We start from the raw sequence: 20,000 nt of genomic DNA on the forward strand, positions 1-20,000 counted from the left end.
GCGTACATCTGCGTGTCTGCTTTCTTCGAGAACATTCCGGGAAAGATGATGTGCATGTATATATATATATAAAAAGGTAGAAGTTAATTCCGGTTTCCGTTTTTAGGAAAAGGTTTCGTGCGGAAGTCGGTGTGATGAAGGGAGTGTGGTGAGGGGCGATGGTGGTGTGGTGAGGCTGATGGGAGAGAGTGATGAGTGAGAGATGATGGGTGGGTGCCAAATACGTGATGAAAGTGGTGATTGCAGGATGAGTACATGAATGACGAGTATGGAATAAGTGGAATTAATGTGATGATAAATGGATGATGAGTGGATGATGAGTTTTATCATACTCAGAAATATATTCTTATCATTATCATTACCATGAACACTATCATCATGTTATACTTTTTATTATCATTATCAACATTATCCTCATTATGATAATAATAATACTAGTAAGAATAACCATTAATACTGTTATTATATCATCATCATTATCATAATCACCATCACTATTACCATTCAAGACATTGACAGTGATATATCTCTCAACATTTGAGAGAGAGAAAAAAAAAAAACAGAATATGTCGCGTGACTTTACATGTGACTCGCGGAACAAACTATTCGCCGTCCCGAAGAACCGAAGAAAGCGCCAAAGAAATGACCCATTATTTGGTCATCTTTTGAGTCTCGTGTGGAAGGCGGTGATGGGAGGATGATATTGATGGGGGGCCTGTGTTGGGGTATTGGTGGAGTAGCACTGGTGTGTTGGCGGTGGTGTCGGAATTGTGTAATACTTTTTTTTTTGTAGAAAACAAAGGTAATATGCATATCTCTCTCTCTTTCTCTTTCTCTTTACACACACACGCGCGTGTGTGTATATATATATTTGTATACATACATATGTATAAATAGATATATACATATATACATACATATATGGATATATATATATGTGTGTGTGTGTGTGTGTGTGTGTGTGTGTGTGTGTGTGTGTGTGTGTGTGTGTGTGTGTGTGTGTGTGTGTGTGTGTGTGTGTGTGTGTGTGTGTGTGTATGTGTGTGTGTATGTATGTATGTATATATATATGCTGTATATATATATATATATATATATATATATATATATATATATATATATATATATATACATATATATATATATATGTATGTATATATATATATATATATACATATATATGTATGTATATGATCCTGATATACGTTTTAGGGCTTCTTGTGTAAGGATAAGGAGTGAACTGCACCTCAGATGTTATACATTTGTTATTAGGGTAAACATAACAAAGTATATGAGAGATAGGTTTAGGGGAATAAAGGGGGAGGCGTAGAAGGGGAGGGGGGAGGGGGAGGGGGAGGACGAGGGGAGCTAGCATGACTAGTTGGAGAAATCGTGAGAACAGACCAAACGTATGTTGCTTACCTGGCGATGACTGGTCACCACCTGTGCATGTGCGTGCGCGCGTGCGAGTGCGTGTGTAGGCATATGCGTATGCAAAAAAAAATATCACATATCTTAATCAAATATGATCAGGCAAAAAAATTATAATATTTTCCACTTTTTTCGATGTCCATATGTACAGTACTTACTACAGTATACAGTATACACAGTATGCTGTATATCTTTCTGGTTTCTAGCACCTCTCTAAACTCGTTTGCATATCGCTATTATGCTGATGCTACTTTCTCTGTCTTTTGTGTTAGCTAGATTTCCTTTGCAAAAGTGAAACAACAGCTCATGTGATAATGGCGGTGTTAATTAGGTTCGGGAAATATCCAGATATATTCACCCTATTAATGAGACTATTATATCTTTTAAATAAGTATCTAGAGACAGTGTCAGAGTAATGATAATGTTCACAGGTCGATATCTAAATACCTGAAAAATAGGTTACATTCAGGTGACATAGTTAATGGCCAGCCCTTAAGCTTGATAATTCTTAAGTCTACCTCGGGCACAATAGTGTCAAAATAATGATGATATTTATAGGCAGAAGTCTAAATAAGTGAAAAGTAGGTTACATTTAGGCGACACACTTAATGACAGGCCCATAGGCTCAATGATACTAAGCCTACATCTGTATCACTTACGGCAATTTGTAATCATAAACGCAAGTAAAACGGCACCAGTGATGGTTTACAAACACACACACAGACACAGACACAGACACAGACACAGACACAGACACAGACACAGACACAGACACAGACACAGACACAGACACAGACACACACACACACACACACACACACACACACACACACACACACACACACACACACACACACACACACACACAGACACAGACACAGACACAGACACAGACACAGACACAGACACACACACACACACACACACACACACACACACACACACACACACACACACACACACACACACACACACACACACACACACACACACACACACACACACGTATGCACACACGCACACGCATGCACACACGCACACGCACACACGCACGTAGACCCCCCATCCCCCCAACACACACACACCCTCACAGAAACACGCATACACTGCATACACACACACACACACACACACACACACACACACACACACACACACACACACACACACACACACACACACACACACACACACACACACACACACACACACACACACACACACACACACACACACACACACACACACACACACACACACGCACGCATACACACACACACGCACAAGCTACACAAGTACACTTTTTACACGATTTGTCAGTGAGTCCGACAGCTAAAATATGCTCCCATATTTCATGAGACGTAGAGCAGCCCCGCCGTCTCCCTCTCTCTTTCTCCCAGACGAACGTAACTTTTTAGCGCCAAAATGACCATAATTCTCAGGCGTTGCGATGGCAGGCACGTACAATGTAAACCCGTAGGATTTTATTGCAGGCGAGAAAGCTTTGTCACCAAACAGTGTCAATCCCAAGGCTATAAAGAGAAAGAAAGAACTATAAAAAGCAACCAAAAAAAACGAAAAAAGAACAGTACCAAATATCTTATTTGTGTAGTTTTTCGTGTACGTATTTACGAGTGTGCGTGTGTCTGAGTGTGCGTAAGTGCCACTCTCCGCCACCCCCACCCCCACCCCCACCCCTTCCCCTTCCCCTTCCCCCTCAACCCCTCAGGCAAACTCTCACCGCATGTGGCGACCTCCCAAGGCCGTGTATGTACCCACGATGGTAGGGCTACACATTAGCTAGGCCTATTTCCGGAATGTTTGAGAGATTAAATGTCCTCGACCTTCTTACTCTCACCCTCTTCAAGGACGCTGAGAAAGTCTGTTTTGTTTTTCATCAATTTATTGACTTATTCATTTACTAGAAAAGTCAAGTCTACGTTACAGCAAAAAAAAAAAAACAAGAAAGAAGGATAGGCCTAAACCCAGTTCCTCCAACAGAAATGCATTACTCGCCGCCCTTTTCGCAAGCGCACCTCCACTCCTGTGCAAGATTATCGTCTAGGCCTACCGTACAAAAAGGCCTTCCTCTCCCGTCGAAACGCGCCTTAAACCCTTCGCCTCCTGTTCACGGATCTCACGTTTTCGTCGTATGATTTCCAGAAGAGAAAGTGCGGCCGGCGTCTTGGGAGATGTTACCGCGGAGTCTGTGCTAATGATAGGCCTATGTCATTGTATAGGACTGCCCCGTCTGACTGTCGCCTCGTGATCTCGTTTTTTTGTGTTTTTTTGTTACGATTCTGTCAGTTCTTTGAAACACGCATTCAGTTTTTATTTGCATATGTAAAGTCGTGAACGTTCGTGATTCGTTCCGGTTAAAGAAATGAGCGTTTGCCTTTTGTGACTATTGTATATCTGATTAATACGAATATCTCTTTCTTTCCATGGGTCTGCCTTTGTGTCTCTGCACGCTCTCTCTCTCTCTCTCTCTCTCTCTCTCTCTCTCTCTCTCTCTCTCTCTCTCTCTCTCTCTCTCTCTCTCTCTCTCTCTCTCTCTCTCTCTCTCTCTCTCTCTCTCTCTCTCTCTCGCTCGCTGTTTCGCCCTCCTCCCAAATCTCTCTCTCCCTCTTCTTTCTTTTAGTCTTCCTTTTCTTTCTTTCTTTCTTTCTACCTCCCCCCTTACCTCTATCTATCTCTCCCTCCATTTTTCCTTTATTCCTCCCTTCCTTCCCCCTCCTCCCCCTACCCCCTCCCTCTCTTCTTTCCTTCTTTTCTTCCTCCCTCCCTTCCTTCAATCTTATCTCTCGCCCACATCTCTTTCGTTTATTCTCCCTCATGCTCTCTTTGTTTTACTTCTATACCTCCCCCTTCACCCTCCTCCTATATAGAAGTTATCTTGCATATATGTCGTCGTACTTTCCTTCTGCATCTGCTGCAATCTCTACCATGAGTTGGCGTGACCGTCACAGTAAGCAAACAAGTGTATACGAATGCACGGCATTTGTAGTTAGGTTTCAGTTTTATGCAATATTGTGATGTATGTCTGAGGCGTGTTATGAGGTGTTGTTGTCATGATGTTGCACATTGTTGCGGGAAAGGGTGTGTGGTAAATTGTGTTATCAAAACAACGGTCTAATAATCTTTTATTACTTCAGAAGCGCTTTCGTCATGCGGTCGACTGTGATGAGACTATTTTTTTCATGAACATAATCTAAATTTTTAGCAGTTATTCGACTGTAGCAAAGGCATATATTTTGAAGTAACGGATATTCATAATAGTCATATCTGCCGTACACTGAATACCACCGAGAATTTTAGTCTTATAATAAAAAAAAAATCTTTCTTAGCCCGCGGTCTCTCAATCTGTCCATCTTGAAGTTGATCCATCCCACGCATTAAGAACCCAACGCTTGATAATATCTCAAGTAATTACACCTCCAGGAATCATACAATCATCACAACACATGTTAGTACTCTCACTTTTGCCTAGGCCTCATAACAACGTGTTTGTGGTCAGTCTCTGTTGTTACGTAACGCGCGGAGGGAAATACTACGTTTTGGTAGGTAAAGCCACCGAAACTGTGACCGCGGTTCTTACATTTTTTTAATCTGTTTTTTTGTTTGTTGTTATCATTATCATGATAATGTTTATAATTATAAGTATTATGAAAGTGTTGATTATAATAATTATTTTTTCATTCTTTTTCATTTTTTTCTCCTTAATTTTATCATCATCATCATCACCATCACCATCATCATTGTTATTATTGTTATCATTATTGTTATCATTATCGTTATCATTATTTTCATTATCATTATTATCATCATTATTAGTAGTAGTAATAGTAATAGTAGAAGTAATAGTAGTAATAATAGTAGTAGTAATGTTAGTAGTAATAGGCCTATTAGCAGTTATAGTAGTAGTGATAATAATATAGCAGTAATGATAATAGTAATAGAAGTAATAGTAATTGCTGTAATAGTAATTGAAGTAATAGTCCTGTTATCACTATGATGCTCAAAATAGTTCCATCATCATTATCAGATTATCCTAATTATCACTGTCAACATTATCACTATCAGCATCATTAATACTATCATTACCATTATCTTCATTACCATCATTATTTTCATTATCACATCTTCTATCACTCCCACAGCTATCATTATCATCATCGAAATCTTGATCACATTACTACAACCATTACTCCAGTCGCGCTATCATTATAGCAGTTGCTAAGATTTATTGCTATTGTTACTATTGCCAACATCATCTAAGTGTCGATATCCTTTGTGAAATCTGGTGATAGCAAATGATTAAATTGTTCTCTCTCTTGTCGTTGCAGAGTGCAGGAAGGGCTGTTTCCGGCGACACTGCTGGTAAGTGCACAGGCAGTTTCTGGTCTGTGAGGGGGGGGGGGGGATTTCAGTGAGGGGGAGGCATTTCAGTGAGGGGGAGGCATTTCAGTGAGGGTGAGGCATTTCAGTGATGGAGAGGCATTTCAGTGAGAGGGGGGGGGGGGGGGATTTCAATGAGGGAGAGGCATTTCAGTGATGGTGGGGGGGGGGGTTCAGTGAGGGAGAGGCATTTCAGTGATGGTGAGGCATTTCAGTGATGGTGAGGCATTTCAGTGATGGTAGGGGGGTTCAGTGAGGGAGAGGCATTTCAGTGATGGTGAGGCATTTCAGTGAGGGTGAGGCATTTCAGTGATGGTGAGGCATTTCAGTGATGGTGAGGCATTTCAGTGATGGTGAGGCATTTCAGTGATGGTGAGGCATTTCAGTGATGGTGAGGCATTTCAGTGAGGGTGAGGCATTTCAGTGATGGTGAGGCATTTCAGTGATGGTGAGGCATTTCAGTGATGGTGAGGCATTTCAGTGATGGTGAGGCATTTCAGTGATGGAGAGGCATTTCAGTGATGGTGAGGCATTTCAGTGATGGAGAGGCATTTCAGTGATGGAGAGGCATTTCAGTGATGGAGAGGCATTTCAGTGATGGAGAGGCATTTCAGTGATGGAGAGGCATTTCAGTGATGGAGAGGCATTTCAGTGACGGAGAGGCATTTCAGTGATGGTGAGGCATTTCAGTGAGGGTGAGGCATTTCAGTGAGGGTGAGGCATTTCAGTGACGGAGAGGCATTTCAGTGATGGTGAGGCATTTCAGTGAGGGTGAGGCATTTCAGTGAGGGTGAGGCATTTCAGTGACGGAGAGGCATTTCAGTGATGGTGAGGCATTTCAGTGATGGTGAGGCATTTCAGTGACGGAGAGGCATTTCAGTGATGGTGAGGCATTTCAGTGAGGGTGAGGCATTTCAGTGAGGGTGAGGCATTTCAGTGATGGTGAGGCATTTCAGGGATGGTGAGGCATTTCAGTGATGGTGAGGCATTTCAGTGATGGAGAGGCATTTCCGTGAGGGAGAGGCATTTCAGTGAGGGTGAGGCATTTCAGTGATGGTGAGGCATTTCAGTGATGGTGAGGCATTTCAGTGATGGTGAGGCATTTCAGTGATGATGAGGCATTTCAGTGATGGAGAGGCATTTCAGTGATGGAGAGGCATTTCAGTGATGGTGAGGCATTTCAGTGATGGTGAGGCATTTCAGTGATGGAGAGGCATTTCAGTGATGGTGAGGCATTTCAGTGATGGAGAGGCATTTCAGTGATGGAGAGGCATTTCAGTGATGGTGGGGGGGTTCAGTGAGGGAGAGGCATTTCAGTGATGGTGAGGCATTTCAGTGATGGTGAGGCATTTCAGTGATGGTGGGGGGGTTCAGTGAGGGAGAGGCATTTCAGTGATGGTGAGGCATTTCAGTGATGGAGAGGCATTTCAGTGATGGTGAGGCATTTCAGTGATGGTGGGGGGGGTTCAGTGAGGGAGAGGCATTTCAGTGATGGTGAGGCATTTCAGTGATGGTGAGGCATTTCAGTGATGGTGAGGCATTTCAGTGATGGTGAGGCATTTCAGTGATGGTGAGGCATTTCAGTGATGGTGGGGGGGTTCAGTGAGGGAGAGGCATTTCAGTGATGGTGAGGCATTTCAGTGATGGTGGGGGGGTTCAGTGAAGGAGAGGCATTTCAGTGATGGTGGGGGGGTTCAGTGAAGGAGAGGCATTTCAGTGATGGTGGGGGGGTTCAGTGAAGGAGAGGCATTTCAGTGATGGTGAGGCATTTCAGTGATGGTGAGGCATTTCAGTGATGGTGAGGCATTTCAGTGATGGTGGGGGGGTTCAGTGAGGGAGAGGCATTTCAGTGATGGTGAGGCATTTCAGTGATGGTGAGGCATTTCAGTGATGGTGGGGGGGTTCAGTGAGGGAGAGGCATTTCAGTGATGGTGAGGCATTTCAGTGATGGAGAGGCATTTCAGTGATGGTGAGGCATTTCAGTGATGGTGGGGGGGTTCAGTGAGGGAGAGGCATTTCAGTGATGGTGAGGCATTTCAGTGATGGTGAGGCATTTCAGTGATGGTGGGGGGGTTCAGTGAGGGAGAGGCATTTCAGTGATGGTGAGGCATTTCAGTGATGGTGAGGCATTTCAGTGATGGTGAGGCATTTCAGTGAGGGTGAGGCATTTCAGTGAGGGTGAGGCATTTCAGTGATGGTGAGGCATTTCAGTGATGGTGAGGCATTTCAGTGAGGGTGAGGCATTTCAGTGATGGTGAGGCATTTCAGTGATGGTGAGGCATTTCAGTGAGGGTGAGGCATTTCAGTGATGGTGGGGGGGTTCAGTGAGGGAGAGGCATTTCAGTGATGGTGAGGCATTTCAGTGATGGTGAGGCATTTCAGTGATGGAGAGGCATTTCAGTGATGGAGAGGCATTTCAGTGATGGTGGGGGGGTTCAGTGAGGGAGAGGCATTTCAGTGATGGTGAGGCATTTCAGTGATGGAGAGGCATTTCAGTGATGGAGAGGCATTTCAGTGATGGTGGGGGGTTCAGTGAGGGAGAGGCATTTCAGTGATGGTGAGGCATTTCAGTGATGGTGAGGCATTTCAGTGATGGAGAGGCATTTCAGTGATGGTGGGGGGGGGTCAGTGAGGGAGAGGCATTTCAGTGAAGGAGAGGCATTTCAGTGATGGAGATTCATTTCAGTGATGGAGAGGCATTTCAGTGATGGAGAGGCATTTTAGTGATGGAGAGGCATTTCAGTGATGGAGATTCATTTCAGTGATGGAGAGGCATTTTAGTGATGGAGAGGCATTTCAGTGATGGAGAGGCATTTTAGTGATGGAGAGGCATTTTAGTGAGGGTGAGGCATTTCAGTGATGGAGAGGCATTTCAGTGATGGAGAGGCATTTCAGTGATGGAGAGGCATTTTAGTGATGGTGAGGCATTTCAGTGATGGTGAGGCATTTCAGTGACGGAGAGGCATTTCAATGAGAAAGAGAAACATTTCAGTGAGCGAGAGACATAGTAGTCAGAGAGACTTTTTTTTAGTGAAAAAGGTGTTTTATGAGAGAAAAGGATATTTCAGCGAGGGAAAGAGACATTTCAGCGAGAGAAAAGTATCTATCTCTTTCGTATCACAATTTGAAGCCGCTTTTCAACTTGCAACAGGAAGTGTAAGGTTAAAATGGCACTCACACTTGAACTGGCACTGGCTTCTGGTCTCACTTTTTTCCTACGATCACTTTTACGCTTATTTTCTCACGTTTATGATTGAACTGCCACTTGTACTACAAAACTGTAACACCATTATTAATTTGCTGAAAATAATATTTAAGGAATCCATGTTTGGATAATCGGGAAGGGTTGTTGAGACATGTCAAGAAATACACTTTTTCGAAGACACTGATTTCGGGTGCGTGTGTGTAGGTAAGATGTCAAGGAAGAATCGGCGAGATGATGATTGGAGAGATGGATCGAGAATGTACGATGATAGGGTTGATAATAATGATAATAACGATAGAGAAAGAATAACGATGAATAGGTATCATGATGATACATATAATCTATATATCACGTTATCCATCCATAGTATTATTATCATTAACAACTGTATTAAAAAAAAATCGAAAATAAACATAATCAAAAAAGGAAAACGAGAAAGAAGGGGAAAGCTGAATTGTATTAACTCTGCGCGGCACGCACGCCACATTTCACCAGCGAGTGAAAGTAAAGAAGGCTGTGGGAGAGTAGTACCCAGTAGGCCGGGGGCGGAGCGAGATGCCTCTGCTGCCGCCCACATGCTTACCTGACCGCCCTACACCTGGTGCCCTTAGGAGAGGGCAGGGCAGGGGAAAACGAGAGAAAGGGAGATAAAGAAAGTGAAAGAAAAAAGAATGAGACAGTGAAATAGAGAAGAGAGATTGCTGGGAGGATGGCCAAGGAATAGGAGGAGAAACGGGAAAGAACCAGAGCCATAAAGCAAAGGAGAAGGAAGAGAAGAAATTATGAAAAAAAAAAGGGGAAGGGGAGTTAAAAAGAGAAGTTGAGACGAGGGAGAGAGAGAGCATGAGGAACAGAGGGATAGAAGAGAGAAAGAGAGAAAAAGATAGAGAAAGAGAAAAGATACAGAGAGAGAGAGAGATAAAGAGAGAAAAGGCAACTAACGAAGAAAAAAACGAAGACTAACAATATAAAACAAAAAAACGGAAGAAAATAAGAAGTAGAAAAAAACAACACGAAATGAAGACTCAAACGCAGAAAAAAACAATTATAAGAGAAAAAAAAAATCAAAGAATAGATAGATAGATAGAAAGATAGCCGACCCAGAGAACCCATAACATGTTCCGGACGTGATAGCATCTCCCAAATGGAAAAGAAAGTTAAATCATGAATTACATTAGTTCCTTAAGAAGTCGAACCTTATATGGGTCAATGACATTTTTCTTCGTCCATTTATGGTACTATATCTGTTTTTATAATTGGTGTTTTTTTTGGCTTGGAATAGTCTGGATTTTGTAGATATATATGATGAGAAAAAGATCACTGAAGGTTCATGGACATGCCCAGAAAGCAGTAGATTGTTATTGTCACTGCCCGAGAGAGAGGGAGACTGGGAGGGGGATTGGAAGGGGAAGGGGAAGGGGAAGGGGAGGGGAAGGGGAAGGGGAGGGGAAGGAGGAAGGGGGAAGGGGGAAGGGGAGGGGAAAGAGGAAGGGGTAGGGGGAGGGGGAGGGGAGCGAGAGAGCGAGGCGGAGGCGGAGGGGGAGGGGGAGGGGGAGGGGGAGTGGAGCGAGAGAGAGTTTGCAAACTTAATGATATTCGACAGGCAAAGTGTCCTTGTTCGTGTGTGTGTGTGTGTCTGCGTCAGTAAAAAAAATACAAGAAGTACTTAATAGTTAGAAAAACGGTGATTGATAAGGAAAATAAGATGTATCGCATTTGACATATTAATCTAACCTGCTTCTATTGAATCAGTATTATGTAAAGTCTCTCGGTGAGCAGTAGTACGATGAGAACAAAAAATCCCATTACTAGTAATAGCAACTATATAGCAATGCAACATCCTTGAAAACAACAAAACAGTTCAAAATCTGCAATTGAATTCAGTTAAGTATCTAGTAAAATTTAAAAAAAGGTTAGATAATGCTTGCAGGCTGACAATAATCTTCCAAGATATTGTAATAACCTGTGGATATTGTATATTTAAAACGTATACCAAATTCAAACAATCTGAGATATGTACCAAGAAAAGAAAAATAATAATCTAAAAAGAAATAATGATCGGCAGTTGCAAGTTTTAACGTTTTATGCTTTAGATCGTACAATTAAATGATATCAGATGGGTATAACAGGCCTCTTTTTGACAATTGATAATTGATCTTCGGAAGCAGGGAATAAAGGATTGACACATGAGATTTAGAAAATGTTGATACTGAGGTAAAAGCAATCTTTCTGAATGCCCTACCATTGGTTTTCTGAATCCAGGAGAAGCCGAGAAGTCTTGAAGGTAATCCGATTTAAGGGTTCCCAGGAACACACACACACACACACACACACACACACACACACACACACACACACACACACACACACACACACACACACACACACACACACACACACATTTTCTTAACTGAGTACTCGGAGACTCTAGTGGCGGATCTTGGTCCATTTAACACTGAGGCAAAGCCCTTTGGCTCTAATGGGGGATCTGCTTGGAGAACCTGCTCATTGGGTACGTGCTTGCGGCGATGACATCGGGGAGTTTATGTATCATGATAGTGTCGTTCATGACTCTAGAAGTCAACAGATAAATCAGCCTGGCTCCAGGAATCATGAACTCTCCCGCCAAGAGAATATGTTGGTATCTGTGGTACAGGGCGGACCAAGCTACGTGTCTTTAAGGCCCTGGTATTGCGGGATTTGGTGTTAAGGGAGCTGTTAAGGGAGCAAAGACTGGACTCCATCCTAATCGAGACGGGCTTCGGGCGCTGCTCCCCGGACTGCCATTTCCTATTTCCTTGGATAGGGCAAACCACGTCCTAGGGGATGCGCCATCATTGATTCCAGTAATAAGCGTTGGGATCCTTTACTATTTCAGACACGGTTTGAGGCCCTATGAGTTTGGCATTTGGACACATTATTCTATTAATGGTATCATACGCTAATGTTTTTAAAATGGTTATGAGTACAAGGAGGCAAGCACAATGCGAGCACTACAAAGAGGCACCGTGAAAAATGATCGGCATCTAGGAAAAGAAGTAGGACAAGATCATAAGAAATTACTGGAGTCTAAGGTCCTTTTGGGCTGTATAGCAGATGCCTGGACCTGGCCATTGAAGACTTATTAGACTGAATAGAATAAAAAGTTCTTAGGTAGAATAAAAGATGAAAATTATCTTGTAACCGTGGTGTCATATTTATATGTATCATTATATATTCGAAGGACATCTAACTTTCGTGCAACAGATGACGATATGCATAAAATATTTCTCAAATGCCAAGTAAGGATCCAAGCTTATACAAGATGGGCTTGTGGTTAACTAAATAAAACAGCACTGAAGTCAATAGCACCAACACTAGAATCCTGGCCGCAGCCAAAGAATAAAGTAATCAAAAGGTCATGAACTTTTCATGATAAGCAAGCTTGTTATCATCGTTAAACAATTTCTTATCCTTCACAAGTGACTTGGTCTTGGGTGGCACACTTTTCTCAGAAATCTTTGATATGAGAATCATTCAGAAAACTCAGAAAGACGTATGTTCCAGTGAATATTATCAACATCAGGGAAATGTTATCCCAGTTGACACAACACTTGAGAAGAACCTGTTGGGATATTGCAATGTTAGGTACTCAATTGAAACTGCATTGTGGACTGAGTTACGAACTATGGGAGGTAGAAAACATTGACCCACTCCGATGGAACAAGCTCACTCCAAAATAGAATACTAAGGTCAATGTTCAACATTTAATAATCCTAGTTAATTTGAATTATCAGTGAATCTTTCGGTTAACCAGAAATGAACCATAAGCATAATAAGGCTCTCAACGATCCTATTGGGCCCTGCTGGTGTATTGCATCTCCTACCACAGTATATGTTGTTTTAAGGAGTGGACGATAACTTTTTTTTTTTTTTTTTTTTTACTGTTTCTAAGGGAACGCTTATAGTGAGGTGGTTCTTTGTTTAGCGCATACCAGTTTAACCAGTTCTCTTGAACAGTGTCAAATATTCAGAGTTAATAGGCACGTTAAGCAATGGTTTATACACGCACACACACACATACACACACACATACACATACACACACACACACACACACACACACACACACACACACACACACACACACACACACACTTATGTATGTATGTATGTATGTACGAATATTCATACAATTGTACATAAAAAGTCAGATAAAGATATATGCTGTCTGGATATCGATATATTGATATCTGTATTAGTATATATATGTATGCATGTGTGTATCTGTATAAGCTAGCGTGTGTTTGTAGAATGAAAGAGGAAAATTAGAGAAATGAAGAAATTTTAGCAGTAAAAGTAAAAGAGAAAGAAAGAAAAAAAAAAATTAGAAATGATAAAAGAGAGAGATTATTAAATGTATTTTTTTTCTCATGCAGGTCAATGCAGCTTCCGGGGGCATTATCGTAATATGGTAAGTTGATTTCCTATTTGATTAATTAACAATGCTTAAGTATGAAAGGAGTTATTAATTTTCTAATTCTGTTTACGATGGATACTGGTCCATTTCATGTATTTTTTTTCTATATGATTTAAAATGTTAATTGAAATTCGTTGGTGTTATTAAGGATTTTGATATATGTTATATAGGTAGAGATGAAAGCTCTTCTGAAATAAGCTTTGTATGGAAAGGTAATAGATATATGAAGTGACACATCTGTACCGCACCGCTAACTCCGCCCCCCCCCCTTTCCAGATTGGTCGGGTGTCGGCCATGCTCCACCATGTGGCGGCGGCTTTACTTCTCCTGGCGACTCCAGGCCTCGGAAACCTCACTCCGCAGCTCCTTCCGAGCCCAGTGAGCGTTGCTTCCCATCCTACTCCCGACTCCTCCATCCTTCCCCACGATCCTCATGACATCATCTCTTCCCTGTCTCATGACCAGCTGCCTGCCCCCTTGCATGACACCGCAAAGCCCGCGGAGCCTTTCATCCCTAGTCATAGCCCTACCCTGGCCGAGGACCCCGCGCCGGCCCCTCGCACTGAGGACCCCATCATCGAGGAGACAGAGGCCCCTACCTCTGCCCCCGAGACGCCCCTCCCCCCCTTCGTCCCGTCCCCCGTCGACCCCTACCAGCCTGGCCTTCAAGCTGTCCTTCCCCAACACGACGTCGGGGACAGCGACAGCGCGACTGGCCCTCCGAGCAACGCCCTCGCGCCCATCCTCAGCCTCGCCAACAGCACCGGCGGTTTCTCAATCACGGAACTTCCGGAGCACAACGCTACCCTCTCCCACGAGGAGTTTAACAGCATCCTGACGCGGTAGGTCGTCCTTACTCCCCGTGTTCCTAGCTGGGGAGTATGGATTTTAGGGGACGACTTTCAGGGTCTGACCGTAGGTAATTCAGAGGCTGCCGGTCAAAGACGACCCCAGGCCCTTAACCCTCTTCAAAAGAATTCATCTAACCACATGATGACGTGTAGAATCATGCACAGGCTTTTGATATCTAACAGCTGAATAACATTAGTGAAAATTATACTAGTAGAGCGACAAATTAAAAGAAAAAGCAACAACTTACAACTGAAAATATACTTGAGTCGGATGTGTGTTTGCATGCATGTGTGTATGTGATGTCCATTAAGTGCATTATCTTAAACAGAACTATGACGGACTCGACCTTACAGGCAGCAGCAGGAGGAGGGGGAGGCTGTCACTGTTACAGCCACCCTTGTCCCCCTTAACTGACCCTTAGCACGTCACGACAGGGCCATGACGTTGGCTGACGCGGAAGACGTCTTGACTCGTGCTCGGCGGCGTCCGTCCTCCTGCTCGTTTACGATTCCTTTTCAATATTACCAGGAATTTAGTTCTCCTCGAGCGACTCTTGACGACTGTTTCCCCGACTGATTTGCTAGATGTGGAAATTTTCTTTGACTTGAGGATGTTATCAATCAGTGATGAAGGGTGTAGCAACTTCTGCATTTGGTTTCTGTATTTTAGTCTAACTTTGAAGCTAAGCTAATAACATAGTAACACTTGTAACAAATATCCATTTTCTCTTTTATGAATGTATTACATTTTCTTTGATATTTGAACCCAGCGCAGAGCGTTTATCATATTTCAGAAGTTATCTTATTCTCATTATATCTTGCTCTTTGAAGTTCTCTCCTTACATCTCCGTTCTCTCTATATGAAATTCCATTTAAATCTTAAAACAAAAACCAAAATTGCTTAATTGAAAAAGAGAAAACAGAAATTCCCCTCAAGATGGCGTGCCTTTTTATCGCCAGTTTTATACGCCCTACGAACATTAATTGTTTTGCAAAACCATCCCCAACATATTCTCTTTTCTCGAAAACTAAATCATTTCATAAGAATAAAGCGAGGGAGAATTTGTAAAAAAGAGACGGTAGTTGTAGTCCTCCGGAGAGCTGGCCTCGGAGAGCGTGTAGAGCTTAATGTCGTATTCCTGGTAGGTTCAGCCTGGACGCCCTTCAAGCCACACAGATCGCCGAGCGCCTGGGCATCGCCGGGTCGGGCGTCGCGGCGCTGGAGCAACATCTTCTGCTCGGCGGGGACCTGGAAGGACCTGGGGGAGTGGACGACCGACCCCAGGCCCTTCCCCTGGACCGCAATCCCCGGACGACTCCCCAGCGCAGGAGAGACGGTCAGTGTGAAGATAAAGCTGTTGATTGGGCGTTTAAACGCAGGTGGAAGTGAGGGGTCATTTCTGTATAGAAGTTATGTTCAGGAATAAGTAATGGTACGCCTTGTTGGAGGTGACGTTGATGATTTTGAGGATAGTTTAACATGCATTTTGAATGAAGGATTGACTTTTTTTTTAGATAGAATTTAGCTAGGATGACAGCATTTCCAATACAAACCGGTTGTCACTGCAATATAAACATAAATACAAAAACGACCTGTAGATAGTCGCCGAAACTAATGCGCACAATATTTGGAATGAAGACATCTTCATTTCTAATCAAACATTTCCGTTTTTCTTTTCTACTCCTTTTTTTTACTGTGATCTGAATCCCGCAAATCCCTCTCCCCTCCAGCCGGCTTCTCGCGCGCCACCAAGAGGCTGTTCTTAGGCGACCAGTCACTGTGCTACAGCGGGACGTGCGAGTTCTTCCTCATGTGCTGGCTCGGCGGCGGCCTGATTGACGGCGGCTGCGGCGGCTTCCTCTTCGCCTGCTGCACGAGACCCAACAACCGGGGGCAGCGCGGCCACGAGTCCTACCGCGACGACAAGACGGGCTTCGTCCCCATCGACTACGGCCCCATCCGGAACGACAGAGGTGGCGACCGGGAGGGCTTTTGTTCTGACTTTTGGGGAAGGGTTTGTTCTCTGGGCGATAGGAGGGGCGTCGGGAGGGATGTGTTGGAGATATTTTGACGAGTGGTGGGAGGCTCTTTCTTGACACGCATTTACGCCTTCCAGACTGTGGTTTGAGTGCCAGCAGCCGTTTGTCAGCGCAGAGAAGGATCGTCGGAGGCACTGAAGCTGGATTTGGCTCCTTCCCTTGGACGGTGAGAAACGGAAGGGAGAGGAATGCTGATTGGAGAAAGAAAGAAAAAATATATCAGAGACATATCATAGAAATATATCAATGACATATCATAAAAATATATAAATGGCATATCATAGAAATATATCAATGACATATCATAGAAATATATCAATGACATATCATAGAAATATATAAATGACATATCATAGAAATATATCAATGACGTATCATAGAAATATATCAATGGCATATCATAGAAATGTACCAGATATAAGGCAAGCAGAACATGATTTTTTTGTCACGAGCGTAATGCAACATTCATTTTTTTCACAGGCTTACATCCGAATTGGATCCAGTCGGTGTGGCGGTTCCCTTATCAACCAGTATCACGTGGTCACCGCTGGGCACTGCGTAGCGAGGTGCGTTCTTGGCATTTGTACAGAGGCTAAGTAATGAGTTTATGACAAATTCTAAATCTCATTCATATTAAAACAGTAACTGAATATTTTAGTATATATATATTTTTTCATTCACTGTGATATCGTTTATACTAAATGATATAAGTTATTGTATGCAAGTGTTAAAGATACAAGAGTAAGAAGACTGTTATTCCCCCAGGGCTCGAGCGCATCAGATCCGGGTGACTCTCGGGGATTACATTCTCAATTCCAACAAGGAGCACTTCAACCCTCGCATTTATGGTGCTTCTGAAATTAAGGTAAGTGTGACTACAAGTATGTTCAGAGATTTTTTATGTTTTATGGTTTATCTGTTACGTGTACGTATGCTACATGCCTCTCTCTATATATGTGTACGTATGTAGTGATGACTAAATAGGTACTCGTATATGTTGAACCGGAATACCGTTGCACACTCACCTATTTAGAAATGGTACATGAATGTATACATATGTATTCATAAACGAGGAATATTTAAGAGGGAAAAAGTGAATACCTCAGGAATAATAGGTATATGTATTGTGAGTATTTTTATACCAGAAAGTACATGTTGGCTTGTGTGTGGATTTCCTAGTGTACTTTGAAATGTACTAAAACGCATTTCCCACCTCCCTTTCCCCGCAGGTACATCCAAACTTCAAGTTCACTCCGCAGGCCGATAGGTTCGACGTGGCCGTGATCACCCTGGACGCCCCCGTGGCCTACGAGCCGCACATCCAGCCCATCTGCCTGCCGGAGAAGGGCGCGGACTGGCTGGGCAGCATCGCCTGGGCCGCTGGGTGGGGGGCGCTGCAGGCCGGTGGGTTCAGTTGCGCTCTCGTCTTTTGAGTTGTTTGTTTGGCCGTGAATCGCTTGGTGCTTTTTTTTTTTTTTTTTTTTAGCTTATTTTACTGTCCATCGTCTTCCTTTCATTTTGTTTTGTTTCCTTGATATAGAGCAACCGAAAAGGAAAGAGGGAAAAGTGAAATATAATAAGAATCACACACACAAAATACAAATGGGTTAGTAGACATCCAACTCAATCATCCATCTGGCCCTTTCAGGCTCGAAGCTGAGACCGAAGACGCTGCAGGTGGTGGACGTGCCCATCCTGGACTCCCGCCTGTGCGAGGACTGGCACCGACAGCGGGGCATCAACGTCATAATCCACGACGAAATGATGTGTGCTGGGTAAGGGACAAGTCCTCTCGAATCTCTCTCGCGCCGGATTACATTTTCATAATAGGATTTTTTCCTAATCGTTCAACATATACTTCAGAATGTTTTTGTTTTTTATTATTTTTTTATTTTTATTCTTTATCCACTATATAAAACTGCGGATCTTCTTTATTCGTATGACCATTATTGATATTGTTCTCGTCGCCCGTACCTCTTCTCTGTCGTATAACGATTGGGAGTCTTGCGAAACCCTCTAACCCTGCCTTTCCTCCTCCTCCCAGCTACAACCAGGGCGGGAAGGACTCCTGTCAAGGAGACTCTGGCGGTCCTTTGATGATCCAGGACGGCGGGCGGTGGTACCTCGCCGGTATCGTGTCTGCTGGATACTCTTGTGCGCAGTCCAAGCAGCCTGGTGGGTAGAGACGGTGGCTTTATGTTTTTTTTTTTTTTTTGATAGTTAAGATTCTTTGGTTGAATAGTCTTGGATTAAGGATTTTGATTGTGTTTATTTCCTTTTATCATTTGATAAGGATTAATCATCTCCCTAAAGGAATTATCTGGAAGAGCAGATGCGATCTTCCGTGAATATAGTTTACTGTATTGATTATATATTTTTCATATTAGAAAATATAAATTCTCTTGATATTTATTTTTTGTATGATTCAATTAGATTTCTTTTCACAACCCAATCACTGAAAAACTCTTATCTGACTAGATATTTGTAATCCGGGCAGATGTTACAATCGCAAAGCAACACCTAATCAAAGTTACTTTACAGAAAAAGGGCTACCACACTTCAGATATAATTTCATACGCATTTATGCTAAACGAATGGGCTTGTAAGATTCTTTTATCTCCACAGGCATATACCACAAGGTGTCCTACACGTCCGACTGGATATCCTACGCTGCGAGATCCTGAGGGACCCCGAAGAGAGCTTATAGTTAGCCTCCTTGGGAACGCGTCTAACCTGGGGATGGCGGGCTAACACTGGCTTAGTGGAGCTTGCTAAACCCCGGAATGTAGACCTTTGCGTGGCGATACTACTCAGAAATTCAGTGATTGAAGATGATGATAATAATGGTGATTAACTGCTGGTGAATTATTTTTGGGTAGTGACGTCACATATTTGAATACTTTCAGTCAGGGAGCGTCTTTGTGATGACGTCATTAAGATGGAGCCCACCTTCCCTGTGATACCACCTCATATTTAAATGTTAAAGTGTTGTTGTTTTAATTAACATATGGTTCATGAACTAAATGACGAATGTTTCAGGTATCAGATCATATTTCTAGGAAAAATCATCCGGTTTCATATTGAGGGGTCGTGGATTTACGAGAAAAAAAAATTAATCACAATAAAATTCTCGAGTCAGTATATTCTATTAAGGAAAAAAAAATATAGATTATTCAGATTTTGGATTCAGTATTATGTAGGCAACTTAAGCCACCCGTAAATCATTGTGACTGATAGATCGATGTAGGTTAGGAATTCAAAGCCACCGAACCCGCGACCTGCAATAGACCTCAGGGGGAAAGATTTTTGTGTTATTATTACTAGCTCACACTCGGCATCGATCTTCCTTATGTCTTCTGTTCCATAGAGTATAGCTTGCCAAAGAAGTAAGGAAGATGATGTTAAAAGAAACTTCTAGAGAAACCACAGAACTGAATCAAGCGATTTAATTTTGTGTTCTCGATTTCTCGTCAATGACTGACAGAAAATGGAATGGATTCCAATTTTCTTTCAAAGCAGTAACTACTGTATGTTGTTTTTGTGTTGCGTGTTGATTGTGACAGAATCCACGCTGTTGACTGTAATGGGGCCGCTGGCAGCTCCATTTGATTGTTTT

At 42.8% G+C, this 20,000-nt stretch overlaps 1 protein-coding gene across 3 annotated transcripts in view; it reads left to right on the forward strand.

Moving 5' to 3' along the window:
* LOC122257271 (uncharacterized) overlaps window positions 1-20,000 on the forward strand; it is a 99,576-nt gene that overhangs the window by 79,010 nt on the left and 566 nt on the right. For 2 of the 3 annotated variants that reach the window (XM_043022479.2, XM_043022480.2), the window contains exons 2-13: window positions 5,778-5,811; window positions 13,453-13,487; window positions 13,770-14,335; window positions 15,491-15,681; window positions 16,076-16,318; window positions 16,462-16,550; window positions 16,865-16,950; window positions 17,150-17,249; window positions 17,614-17,788; window positions 18,033-18,159; window positions 18,429-18,559; window positions 19,010-20,000. The exon at window positions 19,010-20,000 is cut by the window's right edge and continues 566 nt beyond it. In XM_043022479.2, coding sequence (XP_042878413.2) covers window positions 13,485-13,487; window positions 13,770-14,335; window positions 15,491-15,681; window positions 16,076-16,318; window positions 16,462-16,550; window positions 16,865-16,950; window positions 17,150-17,249; window positions 17,614-17,788; window positions 18,033-18,159; window positions 18,429-18,559; window positions 19,010-19,068 — 1,770 coding nt within the window. In that variant the 5' untranslated portion in view covers window positions 5,778-5,811; window positions 13,453-13,484 and the 3' untranslated portion in view covers window positions 19,069-20,000. The remainder of the gene's footprint in view (window positions 1-5,777; window positions 5,812-13,452; window positions 13,488-13,769; window positions 14,336-15,490; window positions 15,682-16,075; window positions 16,319-16,461; window positions 16,551-16,864; window positions 16,951-17,149; window positions 17,250-17,613; window positions 17,789-18,032; window positions 18,160-18,428; window positions 18,560-19,009) is intronic. The other variant, XM_043022481.2, reaches the window with a different exon arrangement.

The sequence above is a fragment of the Penaeus japonicus genome, unplaced genomic scaffold (genome assembly GCF_977035675.1).
Source record: "Penaeus japonicus unplaced genomic scaffold, GWHDUDI00000001_assembly GWHDUDI00000011, whole genome shotgun sequence".
In the NCBI taxonomy this organism is placed as follows: domain Eukaryota; kingdom Metazoa; phylum Arthropoda; class Malacostraca; order Decapoda; family Penaeidae; genus Penaeus; species Penaeus japonicus.